Genomic DNA, 17631 nt, shown 5'->3' with positions numbered 1-17631 from the left:
AAAATAAAAGAAAATGGGAGCTGTTTAGAGCCATTGAACAAAAACCAATACACAGGTAACTCTGTTAAGAATCGAAACAAGACTACTTATATATTAATTGTATTCCACCCAAGGCAGAAAGGAGCAGGCTACCACCTAATAGCAGGAAACAATGTAATATGTGCATTTGAAACTGACAACCTGAAGCTGTATTTAGTGACCTGAGGAAATGCTTTATTCCACCAACCATATTATAGTTACCTCACAAATTAAAAGAGGTACAGATAAAGAGAAGGAGCTCTGGTGGTACAACAGGTTACATGTGGTTATGGGCTTGGCTACTAATCCAAAAGTTGGCGGTTCAAACCTGCTCCGCCAGGGAAAAACCTGGTGATCTGCTCCCGTAAAGATTACAGCCCAGGAAACCCCATGGGATGGTTCTACTCTGTCACACGGGGTTGCTAATGAGAAGAAACTGACTTGATGGCACCTAACAACAACAATGTAACTAAAGAGACCAGAAAGATAATAAAGAGTTATTTAACACATTAAAAAAAACAGTTGTTTTTTGATAGATTCTGACTCACAGCAAGCCCCACGTGTGTCAGAGTAGAAATGTGCTCCACAGAGTTTTCAGTGGCCGATTTTTTGGAAGTAGATCGCGAGGCCTTTCTTCCAAAGTGCCTCTGGCTGGATTCAAACTGCTAACCTTTCAGTTAGCAGTCAAGAACATTAATCGTTTACACCACCCAGGCATTCCATTTAACACATTACTTTATAAAACAAGATAATACGAAAAACAACCATCACAGATAAAAGTGAGAGGTTAACTGTAGCCCTTAGAATTAAATGCTGTGATCCAACCACTCTTCCTGGTAAGAAAGAAAACAGCATATGACAGTTCATAGAAAAAAACCAGCCTACAAAATTTAGTCTAAGTAGTTATCCTTTTATAAGACTAACTTTCACAAGCCATTTTATATGCTAACATATATTCTACATGTTAACAACTTTTAACACAATAACCCTTGAGGCATTTAAAATCAAAGTGTGTGTATACATATATATACACACACATATATAGGCAAAGTACAGGGTCAGCGGAAAAGAGGAAGATCCTCAACGAGATGGACTAACACAATGGCTGCAACAATGAGCTCAAGTGTAACCATGACTGTAAGGATAAAGCAGGACTGGGCAGTGTTTCATTTTGTTGCGCTTAAGGTCGCTATCAGTTGGAACCGACTTGAGGGCACCTGACAACAACAGCTACAACATACATATTTTTAAATATCACCAATACAAAGCATTTACTTTCACTTCTACCAAGGAATATACCCAAATACTAGAAAACTCAAAACAACTTGCAAGATCTCCCAAGTTCTACAAGAAAGTACAGACAACCTGAGAACTGTTGTTGAACTCTGGACAAGGCATCAGGAAATCCAATGGACCACTCGAAATAAACAGTTACCTCAATAAAACCAGTAAAGCCCTTAAGACCTAGAGAAAACTCGTTAACTTCGAAATACAGTAATAAGTGCTATATTATAGACAAATCTATAGTGATGGCCTTAAAATTTTTGTAAGATGCATTTGACAATAAATTATACTTAAAAATGCATTTGTGTGAAAAAACAAAAAAGATAATACTGCTACCATTAAACAAGAAGGCATTAAAAACTAATGAAAGCTCAATAGCCAGGGAATAGTTTAACTTTTTTTTTTTTAAGGGACATTATAAGGGAAAAGTAGAAAACTTTTTACATTAATACTGAAGACATGTCTTAAGTACACAAATACAAATCCACACCAAAATTCTGCCTAGTATATACCAGCAGAATAAAAATAACCTGCATCAACAGGATTACAGGAAGACCAGATATCATTCTAGAAGAGGTACCTTATAAAAGGGAAGAAAAGATTAAAATTCAAAGAACGAAATAACTAACATGCTATGACATAAAAAGGGCATGGTTGGACTATGACTACCTCTAGACATAACCCACAGGAACCAAGCATAATTTCCAATAGTATCTCAATGGTACCAAACATTACTATAAAAAAGTTTTCATTATTATAAAGTCAAGCAAAGGAAAATACAATGAAATACAAAAACATCACCTTTACTAATAAATAAGAGAAAAAATATTTAATAAAACAGTATTCTCATCACTCAACCAGGAACAGAAATTCCATAAAAGATTATTTTAACCATTTACAAAACTTGTTATATCTGAAAAAATATCTAAAAGATTTACATTTAATACAGTGTTTGTCATCAGTTTACTGGTAACTTCCAACTGTATATTTTCTTAAATGGAAATGAGGAACTAATATTGGTTTGTGTATCCACTAAGGAAAAGTCATAAAAAATGCACCTGGCCAACTGAATGACATGCATAAGATGCATACAGATGTGACAATCAACTGTTGGTCTAGCTGCTATCATAGGTACAGAACAGTGAATTTCAAAAGACAAGGGAATCTAAAAGCCTGGGGTAAAATATGCCTCACACTTAAAAAAAAAAAAGTTTTAGTTATTGCAATTTTTAAACTATTTCTACATATATCTAATCTAGAATTTCAAACCTTCATCAGAAGCCTAAAATCAATTATTATATCCCCAAGACTAATGAATGTCACTTAACTCTATGTTCATCCATATTCATATTCAATTTTACAGTTAGAAGAGAATCTAGAGTGTTTATTCTGACCACCTGTTTAGAGTACCTGAGAGGTTATCCTGGATGTATTGGGCCCTTAAGGACACTATCGATCAGGTCACTTAGGTATCACTCAGTAAATTATTAATGTGGAGTACTAATGTAGTGTATTAAATAGTAGCTGCATACCCTGAAAGAGTTCATGCTCCCCTCAAAATGCCATTTTGAGGGCTAAGTAAATAAATGAAATTATACTGTTAAAGAAGCTGCCACAGTCAAAAAAGGTTTAATTCAATTACACCAATAAGGAAGCTACCACACAGTGTAAAAAAAAAAAAGATAAAGTGTCTGCAAATTTACTGTGTTTTTCCTAATGTCCTTGCTTCTTCTTACCAAGTAAAGACATCCACTTATCAAACAGAAGTTGTGTTATCATGGGTAACAAGGTTAGATATGAGATAAATGACTCAATCAGAAAACTCTGCACAGATTGAAAAAAAAAAAAATACAGCTGCCTTAATGCCCAGAAAACTGAGCCAATCAATAATTACTAAATATAACTACTATGAAGTTAAATAAGAAGGGGACCGATATACTCCACAACCTTCTGAAATGGAACATAGAGCTATAAGGAAAACAAAGTAACATTCAGAAGGAGAGTACAGTTAGTGCAATTGTACTGATAATGAAGATAATAAAATACAAGATTAAACCACTGTACAGAGTTCACATAAATACCACCAGCAACATATGCGAGACATAAAATGTTAAGTTTTAAACAAAAGCATGAAATTTAAAAAGGCACTTCATATATTAATGGAAACAGTATTTCTCTGAACACAGCAATTGCAAGAAATCATATTGTCTGCATATATGTCAGTCAAGAAATAACATTTTGAAGAAAAAGGATCATTAGATGTATCCCTTTTGAGAAAATCAAATCATTAAACTTCCAACTATTCCAAGGCCTCCTAGAGAACCCAGAGGTGCGAGAACATCACAGGCTGGCCCAATGGGGAAGTTTGTCCCAGGCTCTGCTCATAGCAGGTACAATATGAATACTTATTATCTAATTAGGTATTCCATACCCTGGTCTATCAGGGTTGTTTTCTCTCTAGACCAAGTCCCCATTTTTAGTTTTATAACACCATCATCATTCAAGTATACCACAGAAAAAGATTTAAATAATAAAAACAAAAAGTTAGGAAACTGTTTCTTCTGAAGTCAAGAAACTATAGCTACAAACTGTTCCTACTCCAATGTATTCTGTCCCCATCCTCACTAAACTGCCAAACCCCTTCAGAAGTTATCTATTTGGTCACCAATTCAATTATTTCCTAATACTTTCTTACTTTCAAGAAAACAATTCTCTGGAGATGCCTGAATGCATCGATAAGAGCGGTAATATTATTTATCATTTTATTACTAAGCGATATAAATATCACAAAAGGAAAAGAGAAAAGTAATGCTGTCTTCCAAATATTTTAAGAAAAAAGGAGCAAAATAAGTAGAAGTGCCAAAGCAGATTCAGAGGATCATATCTTCAAGCATCATTCATTCTGGTTTGGTTTTCAGAATATAAGGATATCTCAAGTTATCAAGTTTGTGACCTAGCATCTAATTTAGGGAAGTAGAGGGGAGAAATGGAAAAGTAGCAACAGTTTGAAGTAGCCGTAGCTAGATGAGAACACCTATGTGCAGCCATACAGAATGGTCTCAAGATCTGTCTAGTGAGTTCGCTAGTTGCTAGTCCTTTCACAGAAGAAACTACAGTGCGGTGTCAAAGGACATGAGATTGCTTGACTGATGTGGTATACATTATAAGCTACAAAGATCCATGTATAATTTCTTAGGCCCTTGTTTCTTTTCAGGTAGTCAATCAATGTTCTTCTAGTATTCAATCTGAAAGACAATTTCTAGAACACGCGTGGATCCAAAAAAGTGAAAGTAAAATTCTGTGGAAAATATAGAAAAATAAGGTAACTCAAGGTATGATTCTGCTAAGTTTACAAGATGATCTCCTCCAAGAAAACTGTAGTTCTAGTTTAATCCACAAATAGGACAGAATTTATCTGACAAAAAAAAATAGTAATTTCTTCCAAGTAGGGAAATTTGAGCCTTCAACCTCATATAGCACCAATAGGGAGAGAAAGAAAGGCAGACCAAAAAGGTGCTAAACATGGTTAAAATTGACAGGGGGTATTAGTTTCCAATACAACTATTAAAGTGGGTTACCAGGGAAAATGTCAAACATCTGTGCAAGAACTACAGCAAAAGAAACAGAAGCCACATAAACCCTAAAACAGTGCTATATTCCACTAATAGTATACCCAAAACACCTTAATCAAACAGATGAAAAAAATGTGGGTGTCTGACAAACTGAGAAGTTATAAAATTATAAGTCTGTGAACAATTTTTTTGGCCAAGCAAACAATACTAGGTGATGTTATTTTAGACCCCGCAAACTTGACATTCTTTCTATTCCTGAAGTCATGCTCCAAAGACACAGACTTAAGGGCTGGCATCATACAGCCACTGCCTTGAGATTAAAAAGATACTGTGAAAATGACTGAGGTATCTGCTGCCAGTTGCAATATGGTGGAGAACTATTGTTGAGACCAGTAGGGTGAAAAAAGTTGTCTCTCATTTTAAGAGTCTGACCAGGATAAGGGAATAATTAACCAGAAACATGTCACTGAAGTCTTGAGTTCAGCCTTTCAAGAAATCATTAATGGTTATCACCATCTAAATAGATATCCAAAACCAAAATTGTGTGGCTTGTTCTTTTTACTATATCCACAGTGCTTTAGTTCTTAACGGTTTTCAACATCTAGATTGATGAAATCCCTCTTTATTATAATAAGCAGGCCAGACCGTCAGGCGTGTGTGCAATTCTTGCTCTTTAAGAGTTCAAATTTGCATGCCTGGATGATGTGAATAACATCCTCTATTTCCAGAACACTAATGTACATATCCTTTTTTGTATTTAGAGTGTGCTGAATTATCAAACTCAAAAGAGTTCACTGTTTAGAAGGTAGGTTTATTTAAGAAGGCCAGCTTGGTGAAAGGCCCATGTTATAGGAAGAGACCACCATGACTGAGTCTCACAGCTTGATATATGAGAGCTTGATAGGTCAAAGACCATTAAGACTGATGACAACAAACAGTTCTCTCAAATGCAGCTTGAAGAGTAGTGATGGTACAAGTACCGATGACGATAGTTAACTGTGAAAATTTCTGCTGAGATATTATAGGCAGGACAGTCTTTTTCCAGCTGGTATCCATATTAGACCTGTGACATTGAGCCATCACACTGAAATTTAACTGGATTTGGCAAAATTTTATCTGAATGCCAGTTCTTGACAAATAGCTTCATGGTTGATTCTAAAGTCTCATAGAGCTTCAAAGTAGAATGGACTCTTATTGAGTTGATCATCCTGACATAAAAAGATTTTAACAAACTTGTCTTTTGCAAAGACCTGTCAAACTAAAGCCCAAACAAGGAAGGAAGCACTGATGACCTAAAAATGAAGGGCTTGTCCCTGGTCTTAGTAAAGTGAGACCAATAGTAGGTTATCTCCAGATTCAAAATCTGATAGTCCTCAGTTTACCAGTAAGATTTTCCTGAGGAACAAGTCTAGACTTTTCTTTAATTATAAGAGGATTCAGATTCCTGAGTACCCTCCTTTAGACTTATTTTGGACCAGAAATAAGAGATAAATTTTTGTCCAACCTCTTCAGATGAAAGTCTCCACTGTTTCCTTGGACAATAAAACATGAGTCTCTTTATTATATATTACATTCCAGAAGTCTAGAATTCGAACATTAGCTGTGGTCATTCCAGATACCCATTTTGAGATGACCTCCTACTTACTGATCCTACTTTAGCTGGAAGGAGCAAGTAAAACAGTTAGGATTTTAGACGGCTATTCTGCTGAACATGAACGGATAATTAATTTTTGTACCCATGGCGTTCTGGGGAATCTCCCTTTTTTCTATATCTATAGGGGTGATTTCGGGGTTTGTACCAATCCCCTTTGGAGTATCCTCTATTGTGATAATGTGCTTTCTGATCATGACTATAAAAGTATCGATGCTGGTTAGAGTATCTGTTGTGGTCTTTATAGTCATTTTCTTTAATACTGTTTTCTTCTGCAACAACAGCATTCACATCTTGTCCAAAAAGGGAAGCACCATCAAAGGGTAAGTGTGAGATCTTCTCCTGGGTTTTCCTAGTCAGAGATGTAAGTCGGAGCCAAGCTTGCCGTCTGTAGTCTATTGCCATGGCCATAACTCTGACTACAGAGTCCATTATGTCCCTAGTAGTACAAAGCTGCCAAAGGCCCGCATCCATGCCATCAGATATTATACACCTTGCTTTTCCACGGTCAAATTCTGGGTCATGAACCAGATCCTCCATGTCTTCCCAGAGTTTACGCTGATACTGAGTCATATAGGCCATGTAGCTGGCAGCTCGGGCTGCAATAGAAGCAGCGTGGTAGAACCTACAGCCCATGACCTCCATTTCTTTTGAGGTAGAATCTAGAGGGGATGCTGTGTTTCCTCTCTTGCTGTGCTCTAGTGCTTCTACAATGGGGCCCTCAGCTGGTGGATTTGGTTGGAAAGGAGAGGTATCCTTAGCCACAGGATATACCCTGTGTCCCATGAAGGAAGAAGGATGGCAATCAGCAGGATCTTTAAAAACCTCAGTGGTAGCAATTCTCAGAAGAGGATGCAATGGAGGAACTAAACGTTTCTTAGAGGTCACACAATCAGGCTTCCCTTCACATGATTCCGCTTCAGGTTGTAATGTTACCCTCTTTATAACACCTCTTTGTTCCATTCTCTTCAAAAGACCTGTGAAACTAGACTGGCTGGGATCAGAGGGCTGCCCTTTGTCATCAGCAGAGGGGGATTTGCAGTCAGCCTCTTCATCAACTGTGGATAAATTTTCCTCCTTAGAGGTGGAAATGTCCCAAGGAAGAGAGGAGTTCTCGCTTGGCCTAGAATGATGAAATCTAAAACAGCTCCTGGACTGTAGATCACGTATTACTCGGGACATCTCGGCCACTTGTGTCTGAAGATAGAGGATGGCATCCTGTCCTTGCTGTGAACTTGAAGAAGACTCTCTAAGTAAATCCTCCTTGACCTCCAAAGAAGCCAAAGATTCTCGGGGGACCAGAAGTGGACATGAAGGCAGAGTCTCAATACTTTGTGATGGTTTAGGTGTCTCTGTCTCAGAGATCTTAATATCTGAATTACTTTGGTCATTTTTCTGGTTCTCCAATGGGTTCTCAACAGAGGAAGGTTGAGAAACTATCCTTTGTGGACTGCTGGAGCAACTCCCAGAGGAGGAGCTGCTGTCTCCAATGGAAAGAGGAACACTGCAGCTAGAGCACATTTCTGGGCGATGATTCTCAGAGGATGGCACCTTAGACTCAGGCATTCTCTGGGTTATCCACATGAACAAGGAAACCAAGGAAGAAAAAAAATATGCTTTTTAATATGTTAACTTTCAAGTGGAAAGATGCATGTCCAGTAAGCAGAATTCAATTTTTTAAATATTATAATTAACAATGAAAGATCTAATCCACCAGTGTCAGCAAGAAGATCACAAAAGTCAAACACAAGCTTTACTACCCCAAAAGCCCCAAAACCAACTGGTGGCATTAATCTGGGACTCTGTCTATGAAAAAGCAGAGAGTAAAAACATGCCCAGTATAAGTGGTACCATCCTAGCCTGCTGCCTAGTCCCATGCTGTGATGAGAAGAAGTAATAAAACCACTGGTGACAACAATTAAGGGGAAAAAAAATCCCATTGAACATATGTAAATCAGCAAGTAGAAATTAATGACGGTAGAGAGAACTTGGGAAAAAGTTCACTGAGAGAGAAAAAATTTAATGCCTCCTCCCACTGCAGTCACTTTTATGCCGCTTTTAAAAGGCCCTGTCAATCACTCCCTATGATAACAGTAGTCTTTATGGTTAGTGTTCACAAGGAGCTTACATACTTGTTACCTCATTTCATCCTCACAACAACCCTGTGAGGTAGGTATGATTCTCGTTTGATGAAGAAAGAGGTTAAAAGATTAACTTATCCAAAGCCACAGAACTAGTAAGCAGTAAAGCTGGGACTCAAACTCAAGTATTTTGATTCCAAATCCAAGTCTTGATCCCCTATATCATAAAAGAAGCTTTCTGGCCACCTTGGACAAAAGCCAGGTATATTCTAATCTGGGAAGAAAACGGTCCATTAATAGACTGAACCTGGACTAAGACAAAGACAACAGGAAAGGCAAGACTGCTACAAAGGGATCAGCTAGTTTGATTCTCATAGAAAAGGAAATATTGGTTTAAGGGGACAAACCCATGACCAATAAGCCACAGGTAAGAGAAATAATGCCAAACATGGGGAACAGAGGAGTTTAGAAGGTACGATGATTGAAGTAATAAATCACTTATAAACCCTTCCCCTACTTTCCATTTCCTAAAGGATTTCCACATATCTTTCCAAGATAAAACACATATTCTGTGGCATGTGGTGCTGGGAAAAAAGGATCCAGTTCTTAGAGCACCTGAGGAGAGAAAGGAAAAGAGGGCAAGAAGAGGCAAAATGCTTGCAGTTTTTATTCCATTTCCTTTTTATCCGTTATCACCTCCAGGGCTTAGAACTTCCCTGCTCTGGGTTATCCTTTCACATCTTCACTAAAGTAGAGGAACAAAACTGGAAGTGGGAGTTGTTCTGGGCGAAGGATTCCTTGGGCTACCATTTTAGCAGAAATGGGCCACTGTCTAAAACTACAGCTCCTAAACACCGCCATCAATGGCCTGATAACTCTCTAGAGAATGCCTCTTAAATGACAGAAGTAAAGAAATGCAAAACAAATTCAATGTACTTACATCACTATGAGAGGTACTAGGCTCTTCATCATCGCTGCTGACCAGGTCAATGTATTCAAGAACAGGTCTTAATGGTCCCTCCTATAAAAGAATTGAGCAAATTTGCAAGTCATGAAGAGTTATTCAAACCAAACTAGCATTTACAACAATTAGTGTTTTTTTGTTGGGGTTGGCAAGTATTCCTCTGAAGAGAAAGCCTATAGGTGGAACAGAGTAACCAGGAACAAAAGAAGCAAGAAAAAAAATCAGAGTACCTAAATAAGAAATGATGACAAAACCAAAAAAGGAAAAGCCTAAACCCTGATAGGGTATTAGGGCCATGTCAATCCCTTGGGGAAGTGGAAAATATGGGAATAGTGCTATAAGGATACAGATATTATGATCCAATACTCTGAGCTGGGATGAATACCCAGGATCAAAAACAAAATTCTTTGACTAATAGCTATGCGTCACCCCCTCACCCCTACAGGATTCAAACGTCAAGCCCAAATTTCCATTCATCCTTTTCATCCATACTGCCTTCATCAGACTAGGCCTTGAATGCTAAACTTAAAAGCCTGAATTTCATTCTATAGGCAAAATGGAATCATGATAATACTGAGATGGGAATAAAATTATGAGAGCTATCCTTCAAAAAGATTAATCACATAAAGAAGCCTGGAGAGGGGGAAACCAGGATTAGTTAATCAGCCTAGGCACAAAATAATGCACAACTAAAACAGGGTGCTGGCAAACAGAACAATTAGGTGGTACACATATCAAAGAATATAGGGTAAAATGGGTCGGGGAGGGGGAAGGCTATAAAAAAAAAAAAAGAGTCAAAGTGGTCTCTAAGGTTTCAAGCTTAAGTGACTAGAAGGATGTTAAAGCCATCAGCATAAACTGGGAATGCTTAAACAGAAACCTGATGTTCTTTTGGATAAAATCGATTTGGGTTACCAGTGGTACACAGAGGTATCTCCCAGACACCTGAAAACACAGGCCTGTCATCTGGGTGTAGGAAACCAGCTGGAAAGAGAGATTTGGGAGTCACTCCCCTAGAAGACTACTAACCTCCAGAACTAAACTGAAACTACGATGTTGTCAGGGAAGAAAGTAGAGTAGAAAGAAAAAAGTCAGGAGGCTCTTGAGGAAATGCTAGAGTTTTAATATTTTTTTTTTTATGAAGGTAACCAGAGATGCAAAGAGAATCAGGAATGCATTAACTCAAACTAAAAATGGGGAAAACCTGAATGGAAAGTTGTCGATGCTAGATGGGACTGAACATATTAAGGACCATGAAAATGCCAATGAATTTGGCAGCAAGGAGATTTTAAAGTGCTTTTAACAGAACAACTATCAAGAAAGTAGTAGGAGAACACATGTAAGACAGGCTCTAAAAAACGAAGGAGCAGAGAATCAGGCAGTAAAGGTCCTGAAGAAAGATTATTCTTCCAAGAAATGTAGTACGTTGGAAACAAGAGAAAGGAATATGAGAGAAGAATACAGTTGAGGGAATGAGTTAACTACAAGCTAAAGTGATACACTCAGTGGAAAAAACTAAAAAAGAAAGGTTTAGAGTCAGCAGACTGAAGCTAACCAGTTCCCATCAAAATGATCCCAACTCATGGAGAGAGACCCCATAGGGTTTTCAATGGCTAATTTCCCAGAAGTAAACTGCCAGGCCTTTCTTTCAAGGTGCCTTTGGGTAGACTCAAACTTCCAACCTTTCCGTTAGAGCTAAGCACGTCACCCATTTGCACCACCCAGGAACTCCAGACAGAAGCTAAGATGGAGTTAATGATTTTCTTAGAAGAGGCCTCCAGTCTCAAAGATGACTTCTTTATCCCCTAGGCTATGACCTCTACCCAACCAGAAAATTGCTACAGTGGCAGGTATTGATCCACCCACCAATATAAAACCAGGGGGCAAAACTTCTGGTTAGAGATCTGTAATAAAGGAATTAGGATTTCTGCCTTAGCTGTAAAAAAATCGAAGTTAGACCAAAAAAAAAAAAGAGGGAAAAAAGCTGGACAGATGTTCTCCAATGTATGACCAATGTACTGAACCTAAAAAACTATCTCTGGTATTAAGGCTGTCAAAATATCATCTTCACTCAATTTCTGGTTTGGGTCGTTGTAAGAAACAAGAAGTAAAGGAGATGAAAATGTAATGGCTTTTCCCATTCATATAATCATCTTACATTTTAGCAAGCCAAGAAACTCTCCAGATTATCAGAAATACACAGGGGTGGGGAAGAGCATTCATAAACAGAGAGCCGGGAAAGAAAGAAGGTGACAGGATACAAGGGAAAAAGCAGAAGGGCAGGGGGGAAAAAAAAGAATGGTAAGGAAAACAGTCACAAATAGGATTAAAAAGTAACTCCAGATATAGAAGGGGCAGGAGTAAGGATAGATGAGAAAAGACTACTACTTGGGTGAGCTTTTAGACTAATATGCAACAATTTTTGAACTATAAAGTCAACTTTATATGATTCATATTAATTAAGAAAGAAAAAGGATCCAAACCCAGACAAACCCAGTGCCATCAAGTCGAATCCAATTCATAGCAACCTTACAGGACAGAGTAGAAAAAGGATAAGGATAAGAAATCCAAAAGTGAGAAAAAGAAGTCATTTAGAATACTTATTAATTCATTCAACAAATAATCATTGAGCATCTATTACATACCAGGTATAGTAAGTGACAGAGTGATAGAAAGAGAAGAATTAATGTATTTAAGACTGCCAAAAAGGCAAACTAGGCTGAGTGGAAAAAATAAGGAAAGCTAAGTTCACTAAAGAAAAATACTACCTATACACAAATACTGTACACTTTAGCTAATTTTCACAGTGGATATGGAAAACCTTCTACCATAATGAACTTTAAGGAAGCAAAACTTTTCAGCATTCCATTTACTTTACTAGAAAATGGTGACATTTATTGAGCCCTGGAGGAGTTCCTAGGTGGTGCAAACAGTAACATGCTTGGCTACTAACTGAAAGGTTGGAGGTTCAAGTCCACTCAGAGGTACCTTGGAAGAAAGGCCTGGCGATCTACTTCTAAAAAATCAGCCACTGAAAACCCCATGAAGCACAGTTCTACTCTGACACATGGGGTCACCATGAGTTGGAGTTGACTTAACAGGACCTGGTTTAATTTTTTGGTTTTATTGAACTCTATACCAGGCATTGAGCTAAGCTTTTCATGTACCTAATTTCATTTAATCTCCCCAACTTCCTTACACAGCGAGATACAAACTTATTACTATTATATTATTTAAGAAATGAGAAAACTGAATGAGGTACACCTGTTCGCTAAACACAAAACTGTGTGGTTACTGTAACTGTGAGGCAGTTCACAGCATGAATAGTAAGTTAAAATGAATGTTTATTACGTAGGTTTCTCAGTAAGATACTTTCTCCTCTTCAATAGGACAAAAAGAACTACCTGCTATTTGCCCCTACCTCTGAATAAAATGTAACACCTACCAAAACTAAGTTATTAATTTCCCCAAAAGAAGTAATGTTTATAACACAAATATCAAGAAAAAAATAACAATAAATTTCCCATATTTGTTCTGACTACTTAAATTGTTTGCAAGCATAAACGCAAGGTATTTTATTTGAATGCGTTCTATCCACTAAAGAGTAAAGTGCCATTCTCATCCACAGGTACCAATAACAAACTCAAACACTACTGCTCCCCAGGTGATACAACTTAGGGACAGAAGCACATGCACAAGCATGGCAACAGAGCAGATTTACTACTCTGAGTTTGCAATATAATTTTTTTCAATGAAACAAAAAGTTCTCATTCCTGTTATAAGAGAAACTGATTCTCAAACCCAAAACACCAATTATCTACTAACTGGAAAATGATATCGATATACTAACATATGGTCTACAAAGAAAGCAGTTTACCCTAGTAGAAAACATTAGGAGTAGGGATTTGATCATAAATGCAAAAATCTAATCTAAAAAACCCTAAATAATTCTCCCCCCACCATATGAAGTTGAGGACACAGATCAGTTCTGCAATTCTGCCCAGTTTAAAGGTTCTGAATGGCTCCCAAATGCCTACTTCACAGTTCTAATTTAGTCCAACATACAAAATCTATACTGGCAGCCCATTCTGTCCTGTCTCATAAAAAATTATTCTCCAGAACTACACATGCTGCACTCTGCTTTCATATTGTGATGCCTTTATTTTTTTTCTACTCAAATTGCTCTTTTAAACACAGACAAAGATTCCCTTCTACCTATACCAAAGTAACAAAATCTTGTGTCCTTTACGGTTTTTGGTTTTTTTTTTTTTTTTATGTGCTTCTTATAAAAGAACCTTCTACTTTCCATTAGAACTATTTACATAGTTCTCACCTCCCATCTCATCTTCCTCACTGAAACTGAGGATATACCTGCAATTCATCGTTTTAAGCTCTAAGGCACTTAACTCATGGCTTTAAATATTATTGCATGTTCACGTTATTTTTAATTATTGAGTGAATTACTGCCCCAAGACACCCAGGCAAAAGATACCTTTATTTTTTGCCTCTCACCCAATGTACTGGAGTCAAAGTATTAACACTCCTCCTATGTGCTCCTAAAGCTATTTATGAAATTATATATTGATTTCCTTGACTAGTCCCACATTTTCAGAGAATAATTTTACATTGTAGAAACAATCTTGGTTGAAATCTTGATTTCACGTGCTGTTATCAAGATTACCATATGTTTCCTCGGTAGTCTTTATATACCTTTATATCTAGAGTAGCACTGTGAACAATCATATCATCACTTCTAGCTAAAACAGTCTTTTGGGAGTAAATTACTTAAAACATCTGCAGTTTCAAAGACAGACATAAAGATGGTAACTGAATGGGCAGAAAATGAGAGCAACAGACCAACACAAGAGGTTTTCGTTACGGTTAACACTCTGCCTCTTGATTTAGATACTGGTTACACAGGTGTACTGCCTTTGCAAAAGCCCATCAAGATGTATATGTATAAATCATGCACATCTCTGTATACATGTTATATTTCAGTACAACTTAAACTAAATGAAAGGGCTCATGTCTGCACCTCCAAATCAGTATACACTCCTTTTCTTCAGCATGCGTTTAGCTTAAGACTCTGCATTTTGCAAAAAGAGACTGCTGTGCCACCATGTCAACTAATGGTCGGGAAATTAGGCTAAGGGCTAAGAAATCCAATGCGCAGTAAATCAAGAAATGACATCATAATGCTTTTTGTATCTGAAGAACTCTTAAGCAGAGAGCTGTTGTCCATCTTTACTAGATAAGCATATTACCCTGTACCCGGGAGAAGTCAAGCATATAACTGGGTTACTGAGATATGTAGTGGATTTTGTCTGTCAACGAATTTTAAAATAAAGCTATCATTAATTACCTTTTAAGTAGTATCACTTAAAAGTAAAGGGGTATTTTTAATAGGTTCCTTTTCGGATTATAATTCCACTTAATGCCTATAATGCACTTCTCCATTTGGACCTGTAGAACATTAAACCTACATATAAAAATAGGAATAAATATAATAGGCTTTATCAAGTTGGATATACAACACATTGACTGCTCATTCTTTATCCTTGACGTAAAGACACAACAGACTCTCTACATTTAAATTTAAATTAAAATATTTTTTAAATCTCAGCCTAACACAACTTTCTGTATTAACCTAGTCAGAAAGTACAAAGCAATTATTTATTCCTCAATGTACTAAACATTTATTTAAGATTTTGATAGATTCTATCTGTTTCTCAAAGACCTGTAGTTCACAAAAAAGTGTGTTTTTCCTAGTTTTGTTTGTGCAAACATCAAGATTAATTTTTGTTCACATATAAACCACAGTTCAGGGGAACATGAAATATTTATCTTAAAGAGCCATGGGATCCTGCTACCAAACATACTTCAGTACAGTGAAGGAAGAATCAGGACACAATTCATCTTGTCTCCCTTCCCCCCAAATCCTGAAAAGTTCTAAATAAAAAAGACAAAGTATAATATGCACTGACAAGGAGGAAGAAAGCCAAGAAAACGACCTTGAGAAGGAATTCTAAGCAAAAAATTACACCACCAAACAATGTAACACTATAATGGCCATAATGTTGGGGGTAGGAGGACACTGTGTAATAACCAGTTTTACAAAGTTGCCTGAAACCTACAATAGCCTACAAACAAAGATACATACAAGACAGGCCCTTTAGTAAAGAAAAATTAATACAAATTTAATAGCAAACCTCAATTAACTGCAGCATTCAGAAATAGAGTGATTTGGGCAGCAGTGTTCTGTAACTAGCTGAGATACCACTTTTAGCAGAGTCTAAAATTTAATATTTTTGGATAAAAACGATTCCAAAGTAGATCAAATTTTCCCTTCAGTGTTCCAAAACAATGCTTCACAAAAAGTGGTTCAGAGATCCATGCACCCCTGCCTTTGTTCCAAATTGAAGATTCCTTGGCCCCATTCTGAAATTCTGATCTAGCAAGTCTGGAGTGAAGCCCAGGAATCTGCACATTAGCACATACTTTTTTAATAACTTGAAAATTACTCTCACAAAGGGAATAAACGCAGGAAAATACAGCATGTCCCTGCCGGCCCAGGTATCCTTATTATGAACGGCCCAGGTATCCTCATTATGAACGTCAATTGTACTATGCTGTAACAGGATGATCTCAAAGGTTAGTGATGTCTTTAAGCTACTGCCCTCAGGTTATGCCTTAGCAACTCAATGGGAAGCTTTTGAGCTCTTGCAACATTTTTTTCTACCCACTTCACCATTAGCTGTCCCTTCTCCATAAGGACACATGTCCTTATCCATGTGTCATCTTTTAGAACTCTTGCCCCATTCCAAAAAGAGACCAGAATACTGTCTGAATTAAGTGTAAAACGCCTCTAGATGAAGGCAGGAAAGGCGTAATTAAGTACACAACATGTACTTTAGGCCGTTGTTCAGAGGCCTTTTGTGGTAAATTTCCTAATCCTCTGCTATGCTCCACGGTGTCTAATACATATTGGACAGTCAATAAACACTGGTTGAATGGTGAGTGAATAAGGAGGTTTAAGCGCATAAAGGCTTACCATAGTTTTTTACTCTGGCAAAAAAACCGAGTATCATTGCTACTTACACTAACAAACTGAATATCATCTTCATTTTCATCCGCTGTTGACTCAGGTGCCTCAGGCTCAGCTGGAAGGACAGATTCTATTATCTAAAAAGAAGTCAAAACGTGCTTATCTTTACAGCCACATACTTGCAGATTTTCCCAAAAGGTACGCCTAAAACACACCGTTTTTGAGGAAACTAACCGAGCACAACTCCACGCAAACCCGACTAAGGAACAGAACTCGACGGAGTTCGGTTGTGCCACTGACTATGCGGAGAGGTAGGAGCCGAGCGCTGAAAACGCGTTACCATCCTCCATCCTCTCACAACTCCCGCATCTACCCAATGAGGAATGCACGCTCACGACTCCAGAGCAATCGTGTCTCAAAATGTCGCTCCCACCGGCAGAGCTGCGGCAACGAGGAGCCCCGGAGCCCGTGCACGGGGCCGGGCAGCCATTGTTGCTGCTGCCTCCTCGCTCAGACATGCACCCAGGCCCGAAAGCTGGGCTCGGCCGGAGATGCTGCACCCGCACCGCCCCGAGCCCGCAGCCGAGCACCAGGCCTCAGCCGGGGAGAGCACAAAACCTTTCGAGGTTCCGTCTTGGAACGCCAAGGCCCAACGCTCCACTACTCACCTCCGACCCTGGGTCTCCCATTTCTCCGACGGCCTAACTGACAGCACCGCTGCTCCCGCTGTCCCTACCACCGCCGCCGCTGCTGTCCCTGCAGCCACCGCCGCCGCCGCCACGACTTCCCTTCCCGCCCAGCACCGCCTTGCGCTGCCGCGCCCCGCCCCTCTGTGAGCGCCGACGCCGCCGACGCCGCCGGCGGAAACGCAAAACCGCTTCAAAAAGAGCGGCGGCCAACACTGGCCCGCTATTCCGGGGCTTCTTCCGCGTACTACCGGCCTCCCCTACCCTCTCCGCGAAGGTTGCTGGGAATTGTAGTTCCGCTCGCTCCAAAGGCCTCTCCAACCGATGGAG

General features: G+C 38.5%; 1 protein-coding gene across 14 annotated transcripts in view; it reads right to left on the bottom strand.

The window, feature by feature from the left end:
• Positions 1 to 17404, bottom strand: part of ZNF451 (zinc finger protein 451) — a 140582-nt gene extending 123178 nt beyond the window's left edge. For 10 of the 14 annotated variants that reach the window (XR_010322371.1, XR_010322374.1, XM_064287658.1 and 7 more), the window contains exons 1-3: positions 17284 to 17404; positions 16669 to 16752; positions 9547 to 9627 (exon numbers count right to left, since the gene is read on the bottom strand). Coding sequence is in view for 9 of the 14 variants with exons in the window: in XM_064287658.1 (XP_064143728.1) it covers positions 9547 to 9627; positions 16669 to 16752; positions 17284 to 17304 (186 nt within the window). In the remaining 5 variants the exon portion in view is untranslated. Of the gene's footprint in view, positions 1 to 921; positions 8095 to 9546; positions 9628 to 16668; positions 16753 to 17283 lie in introns of those variants that run through there. The other 4 variants (XM_010586916.3, XR_010322373.1, XR_010322382.1 and 1 more) reach the window with 4 other exon arrangements.
• Between the last annotated feature and the right edge of the window lie 227 nt (positions 17405 to 17631).

This window comes from Loxodonta africana, chromosome 1 (genome assembly GCF_030014295.1).
Source record: "Loxodonta africana isolate mLoxAfr1 chromosome 1, mLoxAfr1.hap2, whole genome shotgun sequence".
NCBI classification, from domain to species: Eukaryota; Metazoa; Chordata; class Mammalia; order Proboscidea; family Elephantidae; genus Loxodonta; species Loxodonta africana.
This window is presented reverse-complemented; position numbering and strand designations above follow the sequence as displayed.